Here is a 27685-nt window from a genome sequence, read left to right on the forward strand (position 1 = left end):
CACCCTTCAGGGCAAACCAGCTGGCCCCCACCCCTGTACCAGGCCTCTATCCTATCTAATAAAAGAGTAATATGCAGATTGATCATCACTGCGACACACAATATAGCTGTCCCCATGTGGTCAAAGATCCTGCCCCCATGTGGACATAAGATGGCCACCACAAGATGGCCAGCAGGAGAGGGCAGTTGGGAGGCACCCGGCCTGCAAGGGAGGGCAGTTGAGAAGGACCAGGCCTGCAAGGGAGGGCAGTTGAGAAGGACCAGGCCTGCAAGGGAGGGCAGTTGAGAAGGACCAGGCCTGCAAGGGAGGGCAGTTGGAGGTGATCAACTCTGCAGGAGAGGGCAGTTAGGGGTGACCAGGCCGGCAGAGGAGGGAAGTTGGGGGCAAACAGGCTGGCAGCAGAGTGGTTAGGGTGTGGTCAGGCTGGCAGGCAGAAGCGGTTAGGGGCAATCAGGAAGGCAGGCAGGCAAGCAGTTGGGAGCCAGCAGTCCTGGATTGTGAGAGGGATGTCCGACTGCCCGTTTAGGGATCCGACTGCCCACCGGGATCGGGCCTAAACGGGCAGTCGGACATCCCTTGAGGGGTCCCATATTGGAGAGGGTACAGGCTGGGCTGAGGGACAACCCCCCTCCGTACACGAATTTCGTGTACTGGGCCTCTAGTTTATAAATAAGCTTAGAGTTATAATTTAGATCTCCGTTAGACCATTGGCTTATTAAATAGTCTGCATTTGTATAATATTAATATCTTACTAATATAACAACATAAAGTGCACTTCAGGTGATTTTGTCCAGCAAATCATATGAAGATAATACAAAAAATGTATTTGTATATTTCTGTTTTTGTAAATTGACCATTTAAATACTGTCTACATTTATTTTTTTGTTTTAAAAATAATATATTTTAATACTGTGGGTCACTTAATTCTTTTGGGAAATTGGCATAAAATAATATTGTTATGAATTTAGATTTAATTATTTCATGTGAAAGGCACAGATTCCATTTGAAATAACTTTTATTTAATGCAAAACATATTTTTATTGGCAAAACTAGAGTTTTCTCTAATTTCCTGTCTATTTTTTATAAATAAAATGTATGACTTGACTGAAATCTTTAAAAATAATTTTTCATAGGAAGTAAGAAAAATCTCATAAAGTTTTAAAATAAATTGGTAAAGGTGTCGAACATGTATTCAATTTTGATTTAAAGTAAAGCTGAGGTTTGTTTTACTTTGTGGCAAATATTTACATTGTAAAAAACAAGCTTTGCCCATATTTAGTCATTGTAATTTTTAAAGTAACTAAGATTATGGCAGCTAATAATATTCTCCTGTATATTGAGGGAAAATGAAACCATATTCATAAATTCTCTTTTATAGGTACGGTAAAATTTGTTCAAAAAATTATGTCTGTAGAAATGGATTGTGCAAAGTAATATCCATGTAAAATTTACGTTTTCAGGGACTGAAAAATGCAGAGTTCTGTTTAAGTTGTAGACGGTCTCCCTTTAGTCAATAGGCTTGATCATCATCTGAACTGCTCTCAAGGAGTATGACCCGCCTCGGTATTCGGCCCAAAAGATTCCATCTTGGTACTTGCTTCTGTAGTGGCCTCCTCGGTACCACACTCCGTTCAGGTTAGAATGTGCACAGGCGTTGTACCACCAGCCTCCTTTATGAAAGTGTGCACAGTTTCCTTTGAGGGAAAAATAGAGTTATCAGAGTAAGTTTCTTCTAAGTGTGGTACTCTGCACACCACCCAAAACCTAACTCTTATCTGTGGAACAGTACGTTTTCCTTACTGACTTCTGTTAGCCTTTATCTTCATAATTTTGTTTCTTCATTTACTCTGTTACTGTTAAATACTAAGTACATGAAAGATCACTGGAACTTTGTTATCTTGCCCTTTGCTTGCTTAGGATTTGTTTTGTTGATGTTGTTGTTGTTGTTTTTTAAGTGATTTAATTTTGCAAGTAGCAGCGTAAATAAAATGCAAGTATTGTTTGCATGTAAGAGAGAGATTGGAAGGGAAGATAGGAAGTTGCTAAAGAGAGTAAAGTTTGGGGGAAATTAAATTCTCAAAAATAATATAAAACATCATGACTGTCAATTAAATGGGTTTCTATAAAAAAGGCATATGTTACAGTTATTTCACTCATCCTTTTTTCCTCTCTTGCCTATGTGAAAAAAGGCTGTTTGCCAGGATACAGCTGAACAGAAATACAGATCAATTTTGGGGGGTGATATCTCCCCCCAAACCTGGGTTAAGGAGGCAAAAAGTATATGAAAATTAAATTAAAAGTTATCTTATGTGGGTGGCCTAATTGATTCTAAGAAGAATATTATGCCCATCCCTTTCTGTTCCCTTACTGAGTTTCCTTTTTCTTAGAGGACTTGTCACCATCTGACAAGGCATTTGTCTCCCTCTAGAGCAAGCTCCAAAGGGCAGGAACTTCATTCACTGCTGTGTCCTCAGCACCAGCTGGCACATGGGAGGTGTCCAGTTAGTGTCTGTTATGAATTTTAGGCAGTTGGCAGTTTTATTTCAAGATGAATGCCTTTTTGTTTTGTTTTCCATTTCCCATCCCTCCAACTTAGACCAACAGAACCTTCTTCACAGAGGTCATGCATTGAGATTGCCTTACAGCAGCGATTTTCAACCGGTTACTACAAGAATTTTTAAAAAACGTAGTACCTGATTCTTTAGTCAGGGGCACTGACCTCTTTTCCCTTAGATTGTCAAATAACAAAATGACAACAGCCAATACAACAATAACTATCCCGTGTGAATGAATCAAAATTATCCCTATTTTTTGTCGGATCAGCAAAAGGTATATATTTTTTGGTGTGCCATAGAATTCTAGTAATTCATTTATGTGTGCCATGAGATTAAAAAAGTTGAAAATCACTGCCTTACAGTTGTAGAAGAGATCCTAAAGCTATTCCTTTCCAGATTATATTCCTTTTGACTGAATCCAAAATTCCACTGACCTTTCTAGAAAGATTTTTAGTGGTATACACTTTACTAACAGGTTCTATTTCATGCACAGAAAGTGGTGATTCTACAAAGAATGCACATCAGCTTTTTTCCTACCCACCTGCATACATATCTTTATCTCTGTCCAGTGTGGTGAATTGTTTACCATTGTGCCACATCATAGAGTCCCCTGCATTTCCCTGGTAAGTCCCCAGGCGCAGTCTGTAGAATTCACTTTCAGGTTCCAGGCGAAAGCTGCTGTATTCTGCATAGACTTTTTTATCACTCCAGTCTTCTAATTCAATCAGCAACTTGTAATTATCTTGGTTGCTAAGCATATAAATATTTTCCAATCCAAGCCAGTATTCTCCGTCAATGTTTCCAAACCCTTTCTGTAAATTAAAAAAAATCATGAGTACATAAATAACTAGAGATAGTACATGTTTTAAAAGATAAGTTTTCAACATTTGAGCATAATGATATTGGCCATTTAAGTGGTAATGTGAAATTCCATTTTAGTAGGTCACCCGATCTTTATGAGCCCCCACATAGTCACTTAGTTTTGTTTTGCTTTCTCTTAACTTGTCAGTAGTATTTATTTGCACAACTAGTTTTAAACCCTACAAATAAGACAAAGGCAAAAGAGAATAAAAGTGACTCATAGCTGCTAGAAACATTAATGAACTACCCAGATTCTTGAACAGGGTTCCTGATAGCTCTCATTATACAAAGAGTTCATTTTTTCCTAAAAGTATATACTGTCCCCACCATAGTCAAACAAAAAGGATATCTAGCATTATGATCATTCTATAAAAGTGATAGTATCTCTTAGGACAAATTATCTTCTTTAGCTCAATTGTAAGTAAAATTAGTAAATATAAGAAGATAAAATAGTAATCTTCAAAGTTCTCCCTTTGGAAAATTGTAGATTAATGTTTGAAAAAATAACTGTCCCATTTCAGTAAGCACTTGCCATTGCGTGTGTGCAGCAGAATGTAAGTTCAGTAAACCTTTTCTTAACACTAAACGTATTTTCAAGGAGGTTGTGCCGCAGAATTCCTTTTTTCTAGTTAGTACTTGTTTAGAAATTTACACTTCGGACATGGATATATTAATGTCTCATGTTTAGCTGCCAGTAAAATATCACCTAAGAGTGAATAATCATGTTATTTCACAGTTTTGACTGAATTATTAACCATCTAGAAAATATAGTTTCTACCATCTGCCATCCTTAAACGGAAAATATATACCACTCATTAAAAACAAAACAAAACATTAGCATGGTTATCAGAGGTAATTAGTCCTAGAAAAGGGGTAATTTTTTTAAGTCCTATATTTTAAATTATTGTTTAAATATATTTGATGGGTATAGATGTGGTTGTAAACAAGCAGTTATTGCCTTAGAAAATGGAATTAGGAGAAGTCTTTGCTAAGAACTACTTACATGTATGAGTCATCCAGATGGAAAGGGGTCATTTTAAAATGCATCTTCAGTTTCCTTTTCATATTTTAATTTTTACTTTAAAACTAGAGATGAGAACCATATTTTTTGACAAACGTCACTAACGAAAAACATGGATAGTTATTTTTTTACCTGTGTGTCTAATTTATAGAATGGCTACTGTTCTCTTGTCTGATTCACTGACTTACCTTATAATTGTCCCAGTTTCTGAAGAAGTTGACAGAGCCATCTGCCCTCTTCTGAATAACAGTCCAACCCCCAGGGTCCAAACTGTTCTCACACCATAACTGCATTGGTCCATTGCTGTTTTCAGGTTTAATCATATAAATTCCACTGACTGAGTAGCCAGCCTCTTTTGCATGCTGGCAATCTTTGAATGGTCCTGTAATTGAAATATTATTGATTGGCTGGAAACTTAATAAGAAAACAGCCATATTAAAATAGTTTTTAATCAGGAGCCTTACCTTTGTATCTTTCTTTACAGAAACCACTTTTTGTCTATTGTGTACACAATACTATAAAAGTTAAAGGCTAAATAAAAGGATTAGCACAGCCCCACTGTCCGGAACATTAACTTGTGTCATTTTCCACTGTTCTTGCAAGCCTTTGTACATATACACACATTTTTATACTGTTATCATCATAACACATATAGAAAGTTGGATTCTGTCTTTTTATTTTAACAAGCATTTCCATAGTCTGCATTCTAGCACTTACGATGTTGACATGTTATTTATTCCACTGACATTGGGCATTGAGGTTTTATCTGATTTTTGCGGTTAGAAATGACACTACACAGTATCTTCTTAGGTTTCATTTTTTCATATTTTCTTATAAAAACTTTGTGGGATTGATCTGGATCAGGAGAGTGTGAAACTTTTACAGTTCTCCATAGTACCCAATTTACCGTTTTTAAAATTTGATTTCAGTGGAATACACTAGTTCTTTGAAATACTAACAACATCATGCCATGATGAGTTTTAGAATTGCTGAATGTTCTGTTAGCATTTTGGAAACTCAGACTGTACATTCACATCTTAAAGACTGAAAAGCCCTGAAGTAAACCATAGTTTCCCAAACTTGTAAAGTCTTCTAACTTTCCCCCCCATGCAACAAATAGTCCATGAGAATACATTTCAGGAATGTTGGCAGTGTGCCCTTCTAAAGAGTTGTATCAATTTTATGACTAATAGTAATTTTTAAATTGAATCTACACAATGACCCTGTGATAGTTTACAGATGTTCTATAGATGAGACAGTTAACTATAGACTGAGGTCCCATATCGAATAAGGTAGTAAACCCTGGACTTAAAACTATTTCTTTCTAATCCCAGAGACCATGCTCTGACCTGCTGTTACATTTTAGAGTTTTATGGACTGTCTCATTTTTTAACTCACTAATAAGTTCTTCATGTCTTCTCAGATGACAAAGTATTTTGTAAAATCATTTGTTGAATGTCTGACTCGTGAACTTGTGATATCCACATATTTGGATCTAGCCACTGAGAAAAACTGGCCAGGGCTATTCAGAGCCTTTTGATGCAACACTTAAAGTAGTCATTATCAGTAACTGTTAGTTCTCTCCCTTTTTCCTTTTTAATCTTGACACATAGTCATAGCTTATTTAATAATACAAGTATTTAATAATTTAATGAATATATGCTTATTTCGTTTATAGATTTAATGTGGCTGTTCAAAGATAAACACACATTCATTTCTACTGTAGCAAAATACTGTATTTCTGAAAAACCCATGTTCTGCAAAATCATGCACTGAAAATAGCAGCCAGTGTTAGCTGTTAGCATACTTTGTAATCAGTTGCAGTTAACTTGTGGCATAAAACTGATGAAGTGCTTGGGAAAATCCCATATGAACCAAAATGACCCCTTTGTTTTACTGATATTATTCTCTTTTGCTAGTCACATATGAGCTGCTTCACATTACAGAAACATGCATTGTAGTCAAGTCAGAGAAAGGTAGAGAAGTTGTATTTCAGACAGTATAAACTTTAGAGAATTTAAATTTCATATGTGGGAATGAAATGGAAGGAAAAGTGAAGTATGATTTCCAAGTCCATTCTTACATTATTTTGTGTAATGCATGGTAATATGTTCATTTATATATTCATGGAACTTCCCATGGGCAAGAACTGTATCTTTTGGTTGTATATCAGCAGTTTAAACCCACTTAGGCACTCAAATATTTGTTGAACTAAATGAAAAAAAGCCACAGTGGTTTCCTCAGTTCTGCATTTTTCCAGAAATGTCTTTGCTGCTTCTGCTATAGGCTAGAAACTGTTTTAGGCTCAAGCGGTAAAGAAGCAGCCATAGAGTAAAGTGGGAAAGTGGGGAAGTGGCAAGTAAAGAGAGAATTTCGCTACAGCATGACAAATGCTTTGATGGAGTTATACATCCAGGTTGTGCACATGGGAACACTGGCTAAGAAATAGCTCACCCAGATTTTTAGGGAATAGATCAGTCCACCTATATCGGAGCTGAGTTTCAAAGATGGGTTAGTAGTTAGGCTGGCGGAGGTAGCAAGTCTGATCAAGGCCACACATGAGTCATGTGCTGAGGCGGAGGCAGAGGCGGGATACGTGTTACAGAGGAGTTCCGAGTTCAGCATGCCTTAGTGTGAATGAGGGTGCCACTGAGAACTCGTGAGGTAGACACTGGAGCTGAAACTGCTTTCCTCGGTTTAAAAGTAGTCATCGTGGATATTTCCAAAGTTAGCCAGAGTTTTCTAAGTTGTCACTTTCAGAGTAGTCAGGATATCTTGTTTTAAAACCTATTAGTGTTGTAATTAATGTATGCATGAAGTGATTTTGCAATACACATACCTCTCATTTCAGAAATTCGCTTATTCTCTGTCACCTTTGTATTGTTTAGTTCATAAATATAATCTTTGTAAATATTTATTCTGCACGCATTGGAGTATAACTTGGGCAGTTTATATTTAAGTATATATTCATGACTTAGACTTTCATGAGTTTATTTAAAATGCTGTAAAATATTTATTTTATTATTATTTTTTGTTGTTAATCCTCACCCAAGGACATTTTTCCATTGATTTTCAGAGAAGTGGAAGGGAGGGGGAGAGATAGAGAGAGAAACATTGATGTGAGAGAGAGACATATCCGTTGGTTGCTTCCTGCATACGCCCCCACCAGGGCAGGGGATCAAGCCTGCAACCGAAGTACATACCCTTGACCGGAATTGAACCTAGGACCCTTCAGTCCACAGGCCAATGCTCTGTTCACTGAGCCAAAGCAGCTAGGGCAATGCTATAAAATATTTAGAAACACCAAGGTTTTGAATGTTGACAGAATATTTATAAAATACCTTTTTCTTTCTGCTACTTAATATGCCCTTGGATATTTAAACAAATGAAAGAATTCTGGGTTCGATTTATGCAAATTTAAAATGATCTTCAACTTTAATTTTCAACCCACATTTTTTTATTGGGCTTCATATTTACAAGGTGGATGCCTGTTAGACTTAGTTGATATAAAGGCTCAGGAAAATTAAGTTGAAATTCTTCTTCAGTACATGTGGATAAAATTAATAAAAGTAGTGCTTATTGTTACCTTTTTTTCTCGTCAGTAAAGATAGTAAATATAAGAATTTAGTATTTGTTTATATTTATTTTTTAAATAAACCATTAATCTGTCTTAGCCAATGTGTACTGTTAATCTTGGCAGAAATATTTTCTCATTATTACTTACATATCTCATTTGCTTTCTGCTCTAGAATAAATCATTCTTATAATACATGTTTTACTTTCTCTGTACTGTAAAAAACATTGCTTAATGGGAATTCTTAAATGACTAGTAGAAAAGGACCAGCTTTCTTTTTGAGAGATCAAATATAACTTGTTCATTTGAATATTATCAGAAATTAATTGACATATGATTTAGGAATTTGTTCATAGTGATTCAATGGGTATAGAAGTACCTTTGCTTTAAAATAGGAATTTTATTAACCCGTTTCTTGTCTTGTGATATTCTTCGTCTTCCATGACACACACCTTGATTCTTCTCTAGTCAAGAAACTGGAATTCTGTGCATGGAATTTGAAGGACCAGTCTCTTTCTTGCTCAGTTTTTTTGATGATTAAAGTTTGTACAGGGCTAACAAATTCCAATTAATAGATTTGATTCATAGAAAGAAAAATATTGACCTGTAATTTTCCAGTGGGCATATCTCATAAAGAACCCATATTTTAAACAAAGCAGTGAATTAAATAAAAGATTTCAGCCCTGGCTGGGTGGCTCAGTGGGTTGGTGCATCATCCCGTACAGTGGAAGGTCTCGGGTTCCATCTCCGGACTGGGTGTGTACCGGAAGCAGCTGATTGATGTTTCCTCTCCCTTCCTCTCCCTCTAAAATGAGTGGAAACGTATCCTCAGGTAAAGATTTTAAAAAAAAAGATGTCATACTTTGAATAACACTTGTGCTAGGAGTCATCTTTAACATACCTGCCCTTTTTCTACAAACTAATTACCTAAGTTAAAAGGAGAATCCTGCCCTTTTTATTTTTAAATTTCTCATTTATTTTCTTACTTTGTCCAAATATTGTTCTCTTTGTGATAGGAGAAGCAGGACAAAAAAACCCAACACCCACCAATTTAGAGCTTTCAGATAATTGGTCAGCAAGTAAAATCTTTTGAAAGGTAAACTCTCTAATTGGGTTTGTCATTTTGAGTTAAGTATAAGGTACGTGTATTTGACAGCATTTCTGGAATGGGAAGTTTGAGGCAGATACTTTCTAAAGTGGTAAGAGATTCTTTTTTGTAATAATATGAATTACTTTATTAATCTTTAAATTCAAAATGCAGTTACCAACCTGAGCTTTTATTTTTGAAATTATTAAAGAACTTACCTATTGTTTTTCATAACTAGTTAATAGAATTATATTCTAATGGGTCCTTTGCTTATTCACCAGTCTTCTTTAGTTTTTTTTGTTTGTTTGTTTTAACTGTTAATATAAGTATTCCACTAAAACCAATTGCATCTTTAAAATTTATAAATAGGAAACATTTTAAATCATTGAAAATTATCTTATTATGCACTTAAAAGCATATTTTTAGTTTCTAATGATTTTTTTCAAGTTTAAGTTCTCTTTTATGTCCCTTTACATGTCAAGGCAAAGCAAATACAGAGAAGTGCACACACAAAAGTTAATCATCAGTGATGGTCAGACCACACACAATTCATTTTTTTCACGATTCACCGCATTTAATCATCACAACAATATCTTTTACAAAAGAGGCAGCCAGGTCTCAGAAAAGCCTTGCCCGAATCCAAGGTTCCTGACATTTAGGTCTATGCTCTACCACACTGTAGAGAAGCTCTCAACTCCCTTTACCTGTAAGGAATGAACTTACCATTTGTGAAAGAGTGATGTTTTCTTCTATAAAAGACTGACCTAAAGTGCAGCCACCGAATAACATTGACTGCTAAGAGTTTTATTGATGCCAATTTGCCAGTGGGTAGTCATTCCCAAACATTGTGTTTTTACGGTAGAGGGAAGGTAGTGTTCCTGGAGATAATTTATGTTGAACTAACAAAATCATGCCATTACTGGCTGTAAGTTCATAATAAGTTTGTCATTTTTTAAAGACCATTTTAAAAGAAAATATAAAACTGTCATTAAAACACCTTTTTAAAAAAATGATGGTAAGATATAGATAACATGACATTTACCAACTTAACCATTTGTAAGTGTGCAGTTCAGTGGCATTAGTACATTCTCATTATTGTGCAACCAATCTCCAGACTCTCTTTAGCTTGCAAAACTGAAAATTCTGTACCTCATTCTACAACTCCCCATTCCCTCCCTCACCCCAGCTCCTGGCAACCCCCATTCTTCCTTTTGTCCTCATGAATTTGACTCTTGTAGTTACCTCAAAAAAATGAAATTATACGTATTTGACTTTTGTGACTGGCTAAGACACATTTTAAAGAATACATAAAAATGATGTATTTAAAGACTTTAGAATGATAATGTACAACCTACATGTAGAGACCAGTAATCTGAGCTTCTTGGTGTTCGAAGCATATGTAAGTACAATAGCCCCCCATCTTTGCATTCTTTGTGCAAGTACCCAAACAGCTTAGACATATGTTCCAGTCATAGGATATTATGAGAGTTTAGCACATTATTAAGAAAAGAAAAGAACTAGTTTATTGTTTCTTGTAATAAGTTATAGTTGATAAGAATCACAGAATATTAGAACTAGAAAGGGTGTTAGAATCATCCAGTCCAACCAATGCTCATTGTACAAATGAGAAAACAGAGACAGGCAAAGTGACTTACCCAAGGTCAATAACAAAGAAAACACATTTTCTCAATTTGCGCACTTTCTTATATATTCATTAGTGTACTATTGAACATTCTTATAGTGTAATTAATATGTCCTTGGATTTCAGAGACCAGCATTTATAGAATAAAATAACTAAAAACTTAAAGTTTGCTTATAACAACAAATAATAACAGAAAAAGTTATGCCTGTAAAGTTAACCTTTACATTAAGTATTGGTTTAGTAGGGATATATATACCATTGTTTCATTAAAGCAAAAGTCTTGTTTAATGGGACTTTTGATATGCTGAATTCCTAGCATGGAATGTAATTCTGTAATATTAGATTTTTCTTGTACTGCAGCTCAATGTATAATAAAGCCTAGAACTGATATCTCATTTCAGATAAGTATTGTTTAGTGTGTCAGCATATGAATATGTGAGTATTCATTTCTTCTAGAATTGGTGATACCATCCACTTAACATTCAGCACCCACAGAAAATACTCCATGACGGTTGTCTCCATGTGTACATAACTGTACACCCACCAGCTTATTAAAATCCACACGCTTCAATTATGTTTATTCATAAATCATATGTACAAACTACTATACTGATTTTGTGTACATTAAAAGCTTACAAAAATATATACATTTTTAAAAGAATATACAAAATAAATATTTTTTTCTTTCTACACCAGTGGATCATTTTTTACATATCTTTCCTTTGGAAAACAAAGGTGGTGGAGATATTAATAATGATCAGCATTTACACAATTTAATGGTTCTCTAGCCTATTGTTACTGAATGAATCCAGTATATAGAATGCATAAAGTACTTTCTTGAAGGTTTTTGAAATGACACAACTTGAAGAAGCTGTATAAAAATGTAATATTAAGTCAGTCAGCATCTATTTAGCATCTGCAAATGAGACACAATGGCATCTGCAAATGAGACACAATACCCATCTATCAAGAAGGAGCTTATAGTAGGAAGGCAACTTTTTATATGTGTATAGGTCCTGTGTGTATATATAAAGATAACTGATAATTCAAGAGCTAATATGAGAAATGTTTTACAGAGAGAAGAGACATTCATGGAGGGAGGCAATCACTTCAAGCCTATGGGAGTCAACAGGGGCTTCAAGGAGGAGTAGCTACTTTTATTTTATTTTATTTTCCTTCTTTTAGTCTGGGCCTTATGATTTGAATAGTTAGAAGACAATGACTTGATCCATTTTATTGAAGCGGGTGGTTTTTGTAAAGGAAATCAATAGAAGGAAAGCTAAAGAAGTAGGATGGATCTTTTGAGGATATTAGTCTTACCCGGCTAAATAAATTGGACTTTTTCAGTTTGCAGTCGGGGAACATATAAGCAGAAGTGTGATGTGATCAAAGTGGTGGTTAAAGAAGATGGATTTTCTTGGCACGTAGAATATATTTTCATGAAGAGATAAAACGGAGTTATGGAGGCTAGTTGACAGGCTATTATAACATCTGAGTTCCAGGCACTGTTATCTCCATTTTAAAGATGAAGAAACTGAGGTATGGAGCAATTCTCCACCCAAGGCCACACAGCTAGTAATTGAGGAAGTTCCTATCCTCTAGACTCCCATAAATAGTTTGGATCAAAACTAGAGTTCTGACTCTGAATACAAATGAATTAGCAATGAGCTTACTAAACTGAAACAAAGATGAATGGTTTATTTTCGCACCTAGATCAGTGACTGATACTGAGTGAAGGAAAGAATAAAATTAAGGAAGGGAGGTAGAGATCTTAGGATGAATTCTAGGTTTTGAGTTTAGGGGTTTTTTTTGCTAGTGAAAACTTATTTATACTTATTTATAGTCTTAGAGCTGAGAGATCTATTTTTCAATTCTTAGTAGAAAACAAAAATAGAAATTTTAATATTATGTATAATTACTTCACCAAAATGAGGATTGTTTCCTCAACTGTAAAACATATTAACCCCGTACTTCCATTTTTAACAGTAAGTGGTAACTCACCTTCATTGATGAAAGTTACTGGTGGTATCTTGAAAGGGCTTTTGGTGGGAGAAGTCGGCAGATCAGGTGGTGGCATTAAATCTCTGGGATCACCTGGATCCCTCTGTATCTCATTACCTGCCAGTAGCCCAGGAGTGTACTGATGACTGCTAGGAATGTGTCGTGGCACTACCTGGACGAGAGGAGGAGACACATGGGGTTCTTGTCGGGAAAAGATCCTCAAGCACTGTTCTTCCAACAGAGTGATCATCACAGACTGATTATTGACAAGGTCAGTCAAGGAAGCATATTTCACCTCTAGCTCCCTGTACCTTGTTGCCATCCTCAACATTTCTGTGGTGATGTTGAGGATTTTATTTTCCAACTGGGAAAGTTCAAGTGAGTTATCCCTCTTCCGGATAATCTCGTGTAATAGCTGCATGTAGAGTTGGGTAACTCGAGAGTTCATGTTCCGGCTCTCTTTTCTCAGCAGCTTGACTTCATTCACAATGTTTCCATCCACATCCACCACCAGCTGCAGGACATCTATCTCCCGCTTCTGCTTGGACAGCACGTCCTTCAGGTTCTCCAGGTCCATCCTGGTGATCATGTCTTTAATGGTGCTTGCGTCTTGCCCTTTGGTATTGACACAAATCGGCCCTGTTATTTTCTGTTCAGGTACCAGGAACGTGTACGCACATTTCTTTACCTCCTCTTTACTGTCTGTGGCACGAGGATATCGCCTCTGGGTTATTTTTTTTATTTTGAATTCTCCTCTACAGTGTTCAGTGCCCATTAATAGGAAGAGGAGCACAATTAGGGTCCAGATAAAAGCCTTCATTTTGAAATGAGCTTGTGTAACGTCTTCTAAAAAACAAACCAATGAAGGGAAGAAGTAAGAGCAATGAATAGTAATCTACTTTTAAAGTCAGTGATGTAAAAAAGTATCTAAGGGGAAGACTGAATATCTGTTAACAAATTGGACCAGAATTAAAGTTATTAATTTCTCAAGTTCAGTATCACAGCACCTTTGCATTTGTTTAAAAATTAGGTTTCAGAGACTACCTTTCCAAGTGCCACCTTCCTGCTTTCTGTTCCCAGCTCAGTGCATGCCCACTGTGGGCAGAGGCACCTACGCAGAGACTTTTCTGGCTTTTCAAAAGCTCGCTCACTACCTGGAAACTCTTAAAACAGCACACAGTGTCTGTAAGGCATTAATTAAAACTGTTCCCTAACTAGTGTTAAAGTTACTGGGTGACTACTAGTCGGTGTTTTCTATTTATCCTGTGCACTTTCAATCAAATTAGCCCTCTGGATGAATACCTTTATAAACTACCAAATTCAAGAAACATTTTTAGGTAAATCTAAAATGGGAAAGTTTTAGCATCGGTGTTTTGTTGTTGTTGTTGTTGTTTTATAGCATGTCCTTTTGGGATCGGGGACAAGTTTAAGAATAATAGTATGTGTACAGTCATTATTGTGGGTAATCATGTTTCTCAACCATAATGTTATATATGCTCTAAGCCAGGCGTCCTCAAACTACGGCCCGCGGGCCACATGCGGGTGTTTTTGCCGCTTTGTTTTTTTACTTCAAAATAAGATACGTGCATTGTGCATAGGAATTTGTTCATAGTTTTTTTTAAACTATAGTCCAGCCCTGGTCTGAGGGACAGTGAACTGGTCCCCTGTTTAAAAAGTTTGAGGACCCCTGCAGCAGGTTCATTCTGCTGAACTGTATTTTAGTAAAATGTTACCTTTCTATGACCATTACCAAGGAAAGGAACTACCTGTAATTGAGTGTGGTTGTTAAAGTTGGGAAGTGCCTCCGAGACCACCTCAATCAAGAACCTCTTTGGGCCCGAGTGCATGGTGAAGGCCTGGGCCACACAAGCAGGTGATGTTGGAGCCAGGTCAAGAATTCAGGTTCCCTGGCTCTTCAGTGAGTGTTTATGGCAGTGGCACACACACTAGACGTGTGCTTGCTTGGGATGTGTCGTTTTTGCTGTGGCAGATGAGAAATACTTGTCCTCTATGCTATAGTTTCTGTGGAAACTTTCATTAGAACCAGTTTAGTTCCTCTCCCTTTCTCGGTAGCTACCTCCCTAAAGAGGAGCAGCAGAGAGAACGTGTCCCTCCATCAGGTTCATCAGCACCTACTGTGTGTAGCCCACCTTCTCCTGTAAACTGCACTCCTATCTGATCTTTTTGAAGGATGGCAGTGGATACACTAAAACAGAGCTTTTCTACTTGTTTTCCACCAGGTGTCACTTATTGGAGAAGCTGGGGCCCAAGTTGTTTATGCCCGCTAGCGATAATTACAACGCCATCCTACTCACTTGCATGCCTGCTAAATGCCAGGCATGGTTTAAAGCCCTTCACATGGATTAAATCATTTGCTTCTCATTACAATCCTCAGAGGTAGATTATTATGATCTTCATTTTCAGATGAAGAAACTGGCAGCCAGAGTTACGTGCTTCACCCAGAGTCACACAGCTCCTAAGAAATGGAGCCACAGTTTGAACCCAGGCAGAAACTCCAAGGTCCATATTTTTCATTAACCACTACATCACATGGCAACACGTTCTTTCCTTTTTCTATCAGCAGCATTACAACAATCCCCTATATTTATATTTGCTTGGCACATGTTAACTATTTGCATTACACCATTTTGCAAAGGAATAAAGTCGTGGAGAAGCTAAAACACTCAAGTGGGATTCAGATCTTCTTGTGACTTCTCTAGACCTGTGGTTTTTATCCTGGTCATTCATAACAACAGAGGAGTCATAACTTTGTGTCTCTTTTCACCAAATAGGGGGAGAAGGGTAATGAAAATAAAGAACAGATGGAGTGTGGGGGATTACTGTCCTTTTACAAAACAGTTTAGATAGTAAGGGTGAGCATAATAATATTTCATATGTATATTAAAGGCCTTCTGTTGCTGACTGCTCACCAAAAGCATACGTCCATGAATACTTTCAGTTTTTTGTTTTCATACTTTGCCTTCTGACATTTTAAAGTTTAAGAGTCTTCTATTTTATTTTTAAAAGGACTTTACTACCTAGAGTTACCCACACCAAAACCAATACAAGATTTCTCGTTATATTTACGGACTTATGAAATTCAGATGTGGTTTAATTTAAAAACTGAGGGCAAAAATAAATAAAACAAACTGAGGGCAGTAAAATAGAAGCCCTCAGGTTTCTCCTACAGTTACTCACCTAGTGCTCAGGTCCTCTCATTTCTTAGATCATAAAATCATTTTAATAATCTATGAAATAAGCTACCAAAATGGAAAATTTAGAAAGTAGTGTGAAACTTCAAAACAAGTAGAATTTTATGAACAGTATTCTATTTGAAAAGCTTGAGTTCCTACTAGACACAGATTTTTATAGAACAACTAAGCATATAATCCAAGACTGTTGTGACTTTACATCAGTTTTTCACAGAAGAACAAAGATGTGAAAATACGAATCTAAATTAAAATAGCAATAGCTTCCTTTAGATGTATTCTGTCTGCCTTGGCTATGTATGGGCCCCTGTACAGTTAAATCATAACCAAAGTCACTGTCTAACATAAGAGAATCTGACCTAAATTTGTATTTAAAGGAGGCAATTAAAATTTTTAAAAATAAATACAACTCCCTTATCCTTACAAAAGTGTACTGACTTTGTTGTCATCTAAAACAGAGTAAGGAGCCAAATTTTTAAGTAGTAGACTGAGCTACGTCATGGGTAAAGAACTGGTTTTAAAAATACAGTTACTGTTACATTTTCTGAAACATTCTCTTATTTAATATTTTCCCACATATGTTCAGTTTTAAAAGTGAAAGATCCATAAATCTGTGTTACCTCATAAAACCTTTCTGTGTATGGTAAAAATTTTCCTAGATCCCAAGAGAATGTTATAAATTAGTTACAGTATACTTAAGTTTAAATCTGTCTTTGCTTGGTTGTTTTTTGGGGGAAAAGTCTTCCATGCTTTGTGTTAACTTTATTGGTACTTTTTTCCTCTTCATAGTTGCTACATTGTCAGCTAGTAGAGAGAAGAAATAATAGGATTGACTTCCTTTCAGCTGGTAAACATATAGAGGCACCTCACTGCCTGTGTCATGCCCTGAAAACAGCATGAGGCAGCGAACTTGAATTTAGGAAGCATTGAAGATACCTTAGATGAAGAATTTCCAGATTGTGTATTTGTGTTCTAGGAAGAGACTAGCTGTCTGTGTGCTTTGGGTTTTAGATTAAATGCTACCCTCAGGCTTCAGTAAGAATTGAGATTTAATGAGGTCCTGCACTTTTCATAGCAAACGATGAAAAGATGGCAAGTATTTCAAATCAAGTATTGCTTGGAAATTTTATCAGAATCTCTTGTGAAACACATTTCACAGAGATCTTCCCAGTGTTTAGAGTTAACAATATTTAAGGAAAGGACATGAAAGTTGGAGAAATCTTAGCTTTATTGTTATTTGCTTATTAAAGATACTTAAAATTAGTATTTTGAATGTTTAAAAGGACAGAGGATCCCCAAATCATAACCAACAAGTATTTTTGGTGTTAAAGCTTACTAAATAGTAACCAGGCATTAATAATTCTCACAATACAGTTAAAGCCCCCAGATGAAATATTGAAAGAACACTCTTGCTTATGGTTACCAAAATTATTTCTATATAAAATTCATATGTTTTCTATATTTTAATCATGTATTTAAGTAACTGTATCTTTGGGGTTTTTCTGTTGTTAATACTGACTTACATAATACTTTTATCACATTTTCTTTTTCTCCCCAATCCTAATCTGTAAGGTTTTAGGGGGGTTTATGTATCAATAACTTTGCTTTTTTAATTAATTCAATTATAACAGTTTTTATTTCTGTTACCCAAGTTAAATTACTGTTACATGTAAACCTGGGAAAATATTTAAAATTTTGAGTTTTTTAACAAATATCATAGACCTGTCTTAAATCATTACAAGGATTTTTGCTGACATTTAGTTATACCATATTTGAGGTTTGTTGCAAAGCCTTTCGGTTAATTTTATATCTTCTGTGTTTTTTAGCTGTAGTTTAAGATATCTAACAGCATATAAATCTTCACACCCTGTAGATATGTGAAGACTAATGTTTATAACTTTTAAGTTTGTATTCCTTTATTTTTAATCATTATGCTATAAATATAAACCTTATACATAAATCTTTAAGTTAACGTTTCTATCTAGTGTCACTATAGCACTTGTTTTCTGAAACCCCGCTTATATGCATTAATCTAAAAGCATGTCACTAAATATTATTAAGTTGAAAAATAACACATTAATCATCATAAAGTACGTAATGACCAGGTTTTACATAAAGTTGAAAAACAAAACCTTTTCCAGATTAAATAAATTTTAGTGTATTCCAAAATTCTTTGTTCAATAAGAGATTTTGAAATTTCTATGACAGATGTAAAATAATTACGCATTTTGACATATATTAGAATTTTTAAGTAAAAATAAAAGCATTAAAATACCTTTTGCATCTGTTGATAAAGCAAAGCCAGAAACTTGCCGCTCTTATTCTTGCTTTTAAAAATCAGTGTAGGAGTTTGTTCGTCTGTGACTTGAATGGCAACTGCATCTTTGTTTTGGGCCGTTGAATCCAGGCTGTAATAAGGAACTTCTTTTTCTTCTTACCACACTAATCAATTGAATTTGACAAGCCACCTATGTAATTTTAAGTAGTGGAGTGGAAGTTCTGGTCTGTGGGCTGTCTTTAATCCAGCAGAGAAAGCGTTGTGGCTTTGCTCTGTCTGCCACATGGAGAAACGCTGTAACCAGCTGCAGCTGACCCAGATTGTATATACAGTGCCCTTGAATAGTGATTCCCTCTTTCTCAGTAGACTCAAGTTCAGCCCACATCTTACGTCACCAAAAAATTGCTGGAGACTGGGGGTGTGGGGGAGTCTCCTCCCTAGGATTTCCTCTCTGTGGCCTTAAAATAGGGGTGTGGGGAGTGGGATCAGCGGGAGATGAATAGCTGGGAACAAGGAGAGACTGTGCAGGTTGAAGGAAGGGCACCATCTGGAAACAAACTATCCTAGTTCAGCGGGCAATTATAAAACAAACATTGTAGTCTGCTGGCCAGAGATCTTTTAAGTTAAATACTGAAAAAACACAGTACTCAACTTCACTTAGAAGTAGCTGCAGGCTGATGAGTTTGTCTTTTGTTACAAAGAACAAGTTGCACTGGGTCAGGAGGCAGCCACCTAAAGAATGTAATGGTCTTTATAGCCTAGAAGTTTTAAACATTTCACTGAGTTGCCATTTTAGAAGATTTTAAACGTTATTAGAAACCTAATGTTGTTGTAATATGTTTATCATTACCAAAAATAAGTGGAAATCTATGTATAAAATTATTTCAGAAATTTAACATTTTTAAACCTAAACTCTGATGCTACATGTCACTTCCTTCTGTTCTACAACATGGCACCTCTTGTCTGAATAAGGTTATTCTTATGGTTGATAGGATATAAATGCAAACATAACTCTGACCTGAGAGGCAAGGGTTCTCTCTCTCTCTCTCTCTCTCTCTCTCTCTCACACACACACACACACACACACACGCATGCACACATACACATATGCACGCACACACTGTAAACTTGGACAAGCCACTTTTACCTAGCTCTGGCCCAGTTCTTCTGCTATGAAATTAGGGTGCTGGAGAGAGGATTACTAGTTGTTGAGTACTATAACTATGCTAACAAATTTCATTAAATCAGGAAATGTGATTCAGTAACTCAATAGCTGGGGAAACACAAATTTAAGCATCTTAATTGATTTGGCTTAGTACTTCAGCACTAAGTGGTAGACTGGGGGATTAAACTCTATAACTCTGAAGCATTATGCCACACTCTCACTGGAGTATATAGTTGCTGATTGCTGCTGCTAGATAATACCTTTGGGCTTCCATTCTCTATATACCATGTGCTTTCCCCTCCATGTTGATGTAGCTTGTACTTTATCTTTCTGATACTCTACCATCAACTGTTGATCCATATATCCTTATTTAAAATCAGCTAAGTTTCTGCCTCTTTTGCAGAATTGTTTCTTTAAATTCCTGTGACATACATAGATACCAGGGGTTGCAAACTCAAGGGCCTATAAAGACAAATGCTCACCACAAGCATGCAGCCCTGGCTGGTGTGCCTTGGTTGGTTGGAGCGTTGCCCTGTGCAAGTTCGATCCCCAGTCAGGGCACATACCCAGGTTGCAGGTTCGATCCCTAGTTAGGGCGTGTATGGGAGGTAACCGATCAATGTGTCTCTCTCTCCTTCTCCCCCTCTCTTTTTCCCTTCCTCTCTCTAAAAATATTTTTTAAAAAGCAAGAATGAAGTAGGTGATGTAATAAGCAAATTAAATCAGACCATAACAGGAAAATGAGAGTTATGACAAACTGATATTATTATAGTTGTGAAGTCTGCACCCTTTTCTGCTATACCTCGTTGCAGATCTCCCCATTTTTTAGGAAAAGAAAGTTATTGAGGTATTTCCTGTGATACTTCCTGATTTTACAAACACTGGGACAGATGGACTGCCAGCTTCTGGCCTCTGATTTATATTATGTAACATTGCATGAGCATTCAGTGATCATGTTTTATTCACTAGTAGTTTAATCTGGGAAAATATGAGTAGTAAATTCCTCCTGAGTTTTTTCACTAGAGTGAGTTGAGCTTTCAAACTTTAGCAATTAGTAATATCACTAAGCACAGTAAGAAATTGGAATAGCAAGTGTTTAGGAACAAATAATGGTTAGTTTGGCATGGAAAATGAGTCAGGAGATCAGGTCTGTAGGGAGATTTGGGAAGTCATTGGCAACTAGGTGATAGTTGAAGCTACAGAAGTAAAATAATCCAGAAGAAGTACATGTAAACTAGGAAGATTAATGAAAGAATCATGAGGAATACCAAGTTCCAGAAACATGAGGGAAAAAAAAAAAAAGAACAGAGGCGGGTAGAAAGGTTCTAGCCAGTAAAGACCAAGGAACGAAGGGAATAGTAAAAAGACTACAGAGAGACAGGAAGAGACCAAGAGAGATGTTTAAAGATCTAATAATGAGGAGGCCATTTATCCCTTTATCAGAATAAGTTCCAGCAGAGAGATATAAATATTGACTTCAGGTTAGATAGTAGGTTAAAGAGTAACTGGATAAAATTTAACTGCCAAGGGGGTTCGTTTTTACAATATATTAAGATCTTAGAAATCAATAAGAAAAAAACAACCCAGAGGGGGAAAATGGACAAAAGACCTGTCATAGAAATATGAACATTTAACTCATTATTAATCAAGGAAATGAAAATTAAACAGTGATATTTTATACTCACAAGATTGGCAAAAATTAAGGAGCTGATAATATCAAGTGTAGATCAGTAGAAACTTACATACTGTCAGTGGAAGTATGAATTGATAAAGCTTTAAAAACCAAACCAATGAGCCCTGCCCAGGTGGCTCAGTTGGTTAGTTGCAGCATCAGCCCATGCACCAAAAGGTTGTCGGTTCAATTCCCAATTAGGGCACATACCTGGGTTTGGGGTTGGATCCCCAGTTGGGGCACATGCAGAAGACCACTGACTGATATTGCTCAAAAGCTCGCTCTCTTTCTCTCTTTCTCAGCATGTCCTTGGGTGAGAATTTTTTGATAGTATCAGAAGAAGACTTCTACCAAAAAAATAAATAAATAAAAAATTACAGGGTGGAGCAAAAGTAGGTTTATAGTTGTGAGTATGTGAAACAGAGTTTACTCTTGTATTATCAATTATTATATTATTTTCCATATGAACAACTGTAAACCTACTTTTGTCCTACCCTGTATTTCCATGTTTGGCCCCAACACTATGGAAATGTAGGCCTCGGTGGCCATGTTTTTATAAAGCTGCAGTGTATTCATAATACTACATTCTAAATATGGCATATTAGAGGCCCGGTGCATGAAATTCGTGCACTGGTAGGGCCCTTAGGCCTGGCTGGTGATCAAGGCCAATCGGGGCCTTCCCGCTGCCGGCCAAGGCCTTCCTTCATTCCACGCCGCCCCCTGATGGTCAGTGTATGTCATAGCAAGTGATGGAACTCCCGGTCTCCCAAGGGGACACTTTGCATATTAGCCTTTTAGATAGATAGATAGATAGATAGATAGATAGATAGATAGATAGATAGATAGATAGATATAGATATAACCTGAAATACATCTATAAGCTAGCTTTTTTCCCCTTCACTTTGCCATACTCTTCCAAGCTACAAGTAGGAAAACTCTCAATTTATCTAATTTCATTTCAGGTATATATTTGTCAGATTTAACTTACATTGATTCAGCATACCCGTCAACTGGCAGCATTCTAGAAAGTGAGCAGAGATCAAATTTGATGAATAACATCCTTCGAATAATTTCTGATTTACAGCAGTCTTGTGAATATGGTAAGTTTCTGAAGGATGATACTAAGCCATTATGCTGCAATTCTCCTGATTCATTTACACACAATGAAGGCCACTTTTCACATAGCAGGAAACATCTTAACATAAAGGATAACAGTGACTGTTTTATTTCACTGTTTAATATTTAGCATCCAGTTTAAGATCTCGCTTTTAAGACATTGAAGAATACTTTTTTCTAGTTAAAATTTTAAGTTTCTTGAGTCTGATATTGAGTAAATAACCAATTTTTTTCCAAGTTCTACTTTGTGGAAACACATGTATAGAAACAGCTTCCACAAGCCCAGATGTTTAGAAAAGGTTGTGTGTTTTTTTAGTATTTTAAAAATGTTGGGATTCTTTTAATTTGATAGGAAATTAATTAAATATAGGCTACTGAAATAATTTTTATGGTATTATAAAACAGTGAGTTTATACTATCTAATTACTTTAAAATAAATTTGTCTTAAAACTGACTTTACTATGTCTAAACTTTTAAGAAAAGCTCAAAAACTTCTTAAAAGTTGGGGTGTGGGGGTGAGTCTTACTGAAAGTTAAATCAATCTCTTGTCCTTTTCTCATTTTTTTTTAAACATACCAAATTATAATGTGAAATTAATGTTTGAAATTTTTAGGTAGGGCAGGAAAAACTGCATTTACAAATGAGAGCCAGGCTTCTTTAAAAGAAAACAAAACTGCCTTACACCTTGCCTTTAGATGAGATTTCAATATAAGTCACAATGAAGTCTGATTTTTTTTTTCCTAAGAAATTTCTCAAATGTGATGGACTTTGTAAATGGGGCTGTTTGGGTTTTGTGGGGGGTTTTTTAATCTATACAACTTGCATTCTTATTTTAAATAAGATTTTTCCTCAGTAATGTCCTTCTAGAATTAATTTAAATTTGGGGCCAGGTGACCTTAATTCACCTTTAAATATCATTTTCTCAGCTTAACTTTTAAAACTGTGCTTGAGATGTACTTTATCAGATGTTTAATTACTTACTACATTTTACCTAGATATCCCCATGTTGCCTCACGTCCAAAAATATCTGAACTCTGTTCAGTATATAGAAGAACTACAAAAGTTTGTGGAAGATGATAATTACAAGTAGGTTGGATCTTCAAAAGTGGTTTGTATAACTGTCCTCTTTCCACTCATCCCAATGTATTTAAACATCTAAGTCTTCCATCATATCACGCAAATGCCTAATCCAGCCATATATTTGCAATGGTGAAGGTATTTGCATGTATCTCTTTTTAATCTCTTGACATGATTGAGTCAATGTACAAATATTTCATCTGGGTTTTTTTTTTAAGATTTTTAATTGATTTTGAGAGAGAGAGAGAGAGAGAAACATCAATGTGAGAATGAAATATCAATCGGCTGCCTCCTGCATACCCCCTACTAGAGATCAAACCTGCAACCTGGGCATGTGCCTTGACCTAGAATTGAACCTGCAACCTTTCAGTGCATGCGACGATGCCCAACCAACTGGCCAGGGCTCATTTATTCTTTTATTAAAAAGTATTTCATCTTTCTCAGATTATTAATAGTTATGTTTGATAATTCTAGTTTAAATGCCTTCTTTCTATATTCAAACGTTGAATCTTTATGGAAATTTATCTTTTAATAGACTGAAAAATTAATGAAACCATCTACAAGCAGAAAAGTTACTCCTTTTTTAATGGTGATTTTTGACACATCTTTAAACTTATTTGGAATTGTTTTTGTGGTTTGAGAGAATATTGAACTTTCTTGCCTTTGGTTTGGATATATAGTTGTATATAGCACCATACTTAACCTTTTCTTTATTAGAGCAAGTCCTTTATTAAAGATTTTTAAAATCATTATTAAAATAGTGTTCATTTCCTTCTCATTATCATCCACAATACTGACCAAGGTATGAGGGAATTTGGAATTAACCCTTTGTATTTTTCAGTGGTATGCTATACATCACAGCTGCCAGGTTTTTTCTAAAGATGAGAGAGTAAAGAACTTATTTCCCTTTAGAATTCTGCAGGGGTTTTTCACTTCATATGTTAATTTAAAAAAAAATGTTTGTGTTCAGCTTTATTATGCCAGTTGTTCCTAAGTTTAAAATTAACTTTGTCTTCCACCAATATTTTTTCCAATCAGAGGTCTTTAAAATTTTATCAAATTGAAAGAGTAGGTTACTTTTCAATATTAATGTATTATATAAAAATGTTTTTATCTCATTTGATAGTAATGATCAGCTTCCTTATTCCATAACTTCAATAATTTTTAAAGAATTTTTGCAGAATACAATTAATACCAGTAAAGGGCTAAAATTTCTGAAAAATGCTTAAGAGGCTCAGTCTAATGCAAAACACATTCACAAAACAGATGGTTACAAAACAGTTCAAACAGTACTATAATAGAGATATACCCGGCATGTTACGGGAGCATAGATAAGGGAGGACCTGACTCAGCTTTTCGTGGGAAAAGTGAAGAGAAACCTGAACAGCTTCAGGAGACAGTGTCACCTGAGGCTGAATGTGAGTAGGAATTAGCTCCTCGTTGAAGGGTAAAGAAAGGTGTTCCAGGGGAGGGAATGATCAAACATTGAGTTTGCTGCAAGACTCCAAGCCACTTGGTAGTGTTGGGGCATCAGATGGGAGACTAAAGAAGATAGTTTTTCTAAAGCTGCAGTTGTGTTGCGTGAGCCTACTAATTACATGTGTAGAAAATCAGAGCATTTTAAGATAGGAGCCATCAAAGTAATTAGGGGAAAAGTGTATCTTTCCGAAGAAAGAGATTTAAGTAAAAATGACATTGCATTTATTCAAATGTCTCTGTTTGGGGCAACTTCATCTATATAGGCAGTCAGTGTGGATATTACAAATTACATGCATAGGCTTTAATCAGGATGAAATTCTATAGGAGTTTTTTCATTTTAATACTGAACATACTTTTTTCATTGACTCAGCATCACAGTTATCTCACGGTATTGTGATGAGGATAAAGGCACTGACACTGGCCAGCCTTCACTGCTGCACTTTGCGATGCTCCACCTTCTGTGCTGCTGTCAGTGGTGCGCTGCTGCTGATAGCCCTGTGATTCACCCACAGCTTCCTTGCTGTTTCTTCCATTTTGCTTCTGTGTCAGGAAATGTAGTTATTTTGTTCACTTCTTTGTCTTACACCTACTAGACGATAATCTTCAGGAGGGCAGGGCCACCGTGTATGCCTTAGTCTCACTATATTCCGTGAGACCAAAGTGCCCAACACAAAGCAGGTGCTCAATAACTATTAAATGAATGAGTTCAGTATAGTCTGCAGCCCAAGTGATTAAACTGCTCTGTTAAAAGAAAAACAGAGAGTTCTGGTTAATCATATTCTACACATGCATTTAATACTGTCCAATAATTGGAATATAATTGTATGTAATCCCCTCTTAAGTTATCAAAGAAGTGACAAGTTAAAGACCTATAATAGATTTATCATTATGAATGTCACTTGTATTATGTAATTTCATAAATCTAGTTGACAGAATGCTAAAAATAAAATGGCTTCATTAATTTTCAGACTAATGCTTAATAATAATAGGCTTTGTGGACTACACTGAAGAATTCTCCACAATCCTATTTCATTAAATAGTTTCCATTGATAGGAATCATAATCTCTTTTGCTGTGGAATTCAAAACTATGTCTGTGATCCTAAATGGAAGTTAAGTACCAACTAATAAACTGTGACTTAGGGCAGGGATTTACCAGGAATTTTGCAAGCAACCTTTTTTATTTGTATAGACCTATCTTTTGATAAGTTGAGATGGTTGGTTTTTTGTATGGTGAGTTTTAAATAAGGTGTTTTTCAAACATCCAGTGCTACAGAAGCCATTAGCCCATCTAGTAAAGATTCTAGGATGAATTTGCATAATATATTTAATAATATATGTGAAAGTTCCTGAATTATCAGGTATCAATATAACTTCCCGTTTAAACCACCTTTTAGTCATTCATCAAATATCTTTAAAAGTGATGAATTGTTTGGCAATGTTGGGGTAGTTTGGGGAGATTTTTTTCTGATTTTAAATGTGACTTTTTAATGTTTATCCCCCTTTCTAATATTTCCTAGAATTACCATAAGATGAGCTTAGTATGGAAGAGATAGGAGACTTAACCAAGTTTGCATTCAAAGAAAAATATGTAGCTGAGATTCTTTCATTAAGATGTTTTTAGTTTATTTGTGGGAAAATACATGATTTTAATATTATTTTGTCAAATGTTAGTCATTTTATATGTTTTGTTTCTTTTTGGAATTCAGGCTTTCATTAAAGATAGAACCAGGGACCAGCACACCACGCTCTGCTGCTTCTAGGGAAGACTTAGTAGGTTAGTGCAGTTTTCTCTCATTACCATAATTAATCGGCTAACCTAATGGGAAGGAAAATGCTGCAAAGTAAGTAAATACTTAGCACATTTTATACTGCATGTAACATTTACTTTTAGTATTAAAATATATGTTTTTTTCTGCTTGGGCTTTTTTGGTTTTTAATCAAAAAGTTGTTACTTGTAGTTTGTCAGTAATGTAACAAAAAAGATATTCTGTCATATTAACCAATATTACCCCAATAAGTTTAATTTAAAAAGGGGAAAAAAGATATTCTGACTAATCAAGGAAAATAGATACCACAGACAGAAAATAACAGATAAATGTTTATAAATATTCTTTTTTTAAAAGAATACACTGTGCTAGACTATGAGTATTGATTACATTAGAAATTTCTGTGGTCAAATGGAAAATTCTATTTCGAATAATTAAAGAAGTCAATTTTAGTGAGCTAATTTTTTTAAAGTTTTACTTTAATACTGGGTCAAGTAGTACTGAAAATATTTTAAAATATAGTCATAGTCCTTAATTTACCTTTTGCATTATAATGAGGGTACTACATATATACCACACATGTTAAAAAATATAAAATTGAAGACTACTCATTATTTAACAAATAATTGATAAGTGCCTTTTTAAAATTTCAAACACAGACCTTGGTAATAACCTTCATATTACTGTATGTTCTAAAAAACATTTGAAGAGCCATCTAATAATGTATGAAGGAAGCGAGAGAACAAGCCATGGCTGTATTCAGTGGGGAGAGGATTCCTAGCAAAGGGAAACATTTCTATCTAAATCTCTTAAGTTTGCTTTTCTTACAGTCATATTTTGCAAATCTGTGTACTTTGGAGTTCTATTTTTTATCTTACCTAAAAGGAAGCTGCAAGTAAGAGTACAGAAGCTGCCTGTAAAACTAAACAACAGAGCAGTGAACTAGGGCTGGGAGACCTGAGTGCTCAGTCCAGGTGTCATCTGTGGTGTGAGACCCTGAGCCCAGCTCTTTCAATTCTGCTTCTGCCTCTGTAACGAGGGAAGCAGTCATACTGCCTACTTAGTGCACATCAGAGAGAGAGAAATCAGTGGATTTTGTATGCTTGGGATTTTGTGTTTTAAGACTTAGAAAAGAACTATTTCTCATGTTCAGTTAATTAAGTGGAATTAACATATCTTAA

The 27685-nt window shown here is 35.6% G+C and overlaps 2 protein-coding genes across 7 annotated transcripts in view; one reads left to right on the forward strand and one right to left on the reverse strand.

The window, feature by feature from the left end:
* RALGPS2 (Ral GEF with PH domain and SH3 binding motif 2) overlaps positions 1-27685 on the forward strand; it is a 122991-nt gene that overhangs the window by 75705 nt on the left and 19601 nt on the right. For all 4 annotated transcript variants that reach the window (XM_054712169.1, XM_054712172.1, XM_054712170.1 and 1 more), the window contains exons 9-11: positions 22028-22165; positions 23177-23267; positions 26445-26512. In XM_054712169.1, coding sequence (XP_054568144.1) covers positions 22028-22165; positions 23177-23267; positions 26445-26512 — 297 coding nt within the window. The remainder of the gene's footprint in view (positions 1-22027; positions 22166-23176; positions 23268-26444; positions 26513-27685) is intronic.
* ANGPTL1 (angiopoietin like 1) lies at positions 1101-18533 on the reverse strand. 3 transcript variants are annotated; one of them, XM_054712173.1, is made up of 5 exons: positions 18226-18533; positions 12742-13587; positions 4626-4819; positions 3142-3367; positions 1101-1694 (listed from the first exon to the last, which is right to left on the reverse strand). In XM_054712173.1, exons 2-5 carry the CDS (start codon positions 13559-13561, stop codon positions 1507-1509), a joined length of 1428 nt encoding a protein of 475 aa, XP_054568148.1. In that variant the 5' UTR covers positions 13562-13587; positions 18226-18533; the 3' UTR covers positions 1101-1506. The 3 variants fall into 3 exon arrangements, with proteins under 3 accessions (XP_054568148.1, XP_028007888.2, XP_054568149.1); XM_028152087.2 differs by having other exon boundaries at positions 3097-3367; XM_054712174.1 differs by having other exon boundaries at positions 3097-3367; positions 12742-13584; positions 18226-18267.

The sequence above is a fragment of the Eptesicus fuscus genome, chromosome 22 (genome assembly GCF_027574615.1).
Source record: "Eptesicus fuscus isolate TK198812 chromosome 22, DD_ASM_mEF_20220401, whole genome shotgun sequence".
In the NCBI taxonomy this organism is placed as follows: Eukaryota; Metazoa; Chordata; class Mammalia; order Chiroptera; family Vespertilionidae; genus Eptesicus; species Eptesicus fuscus.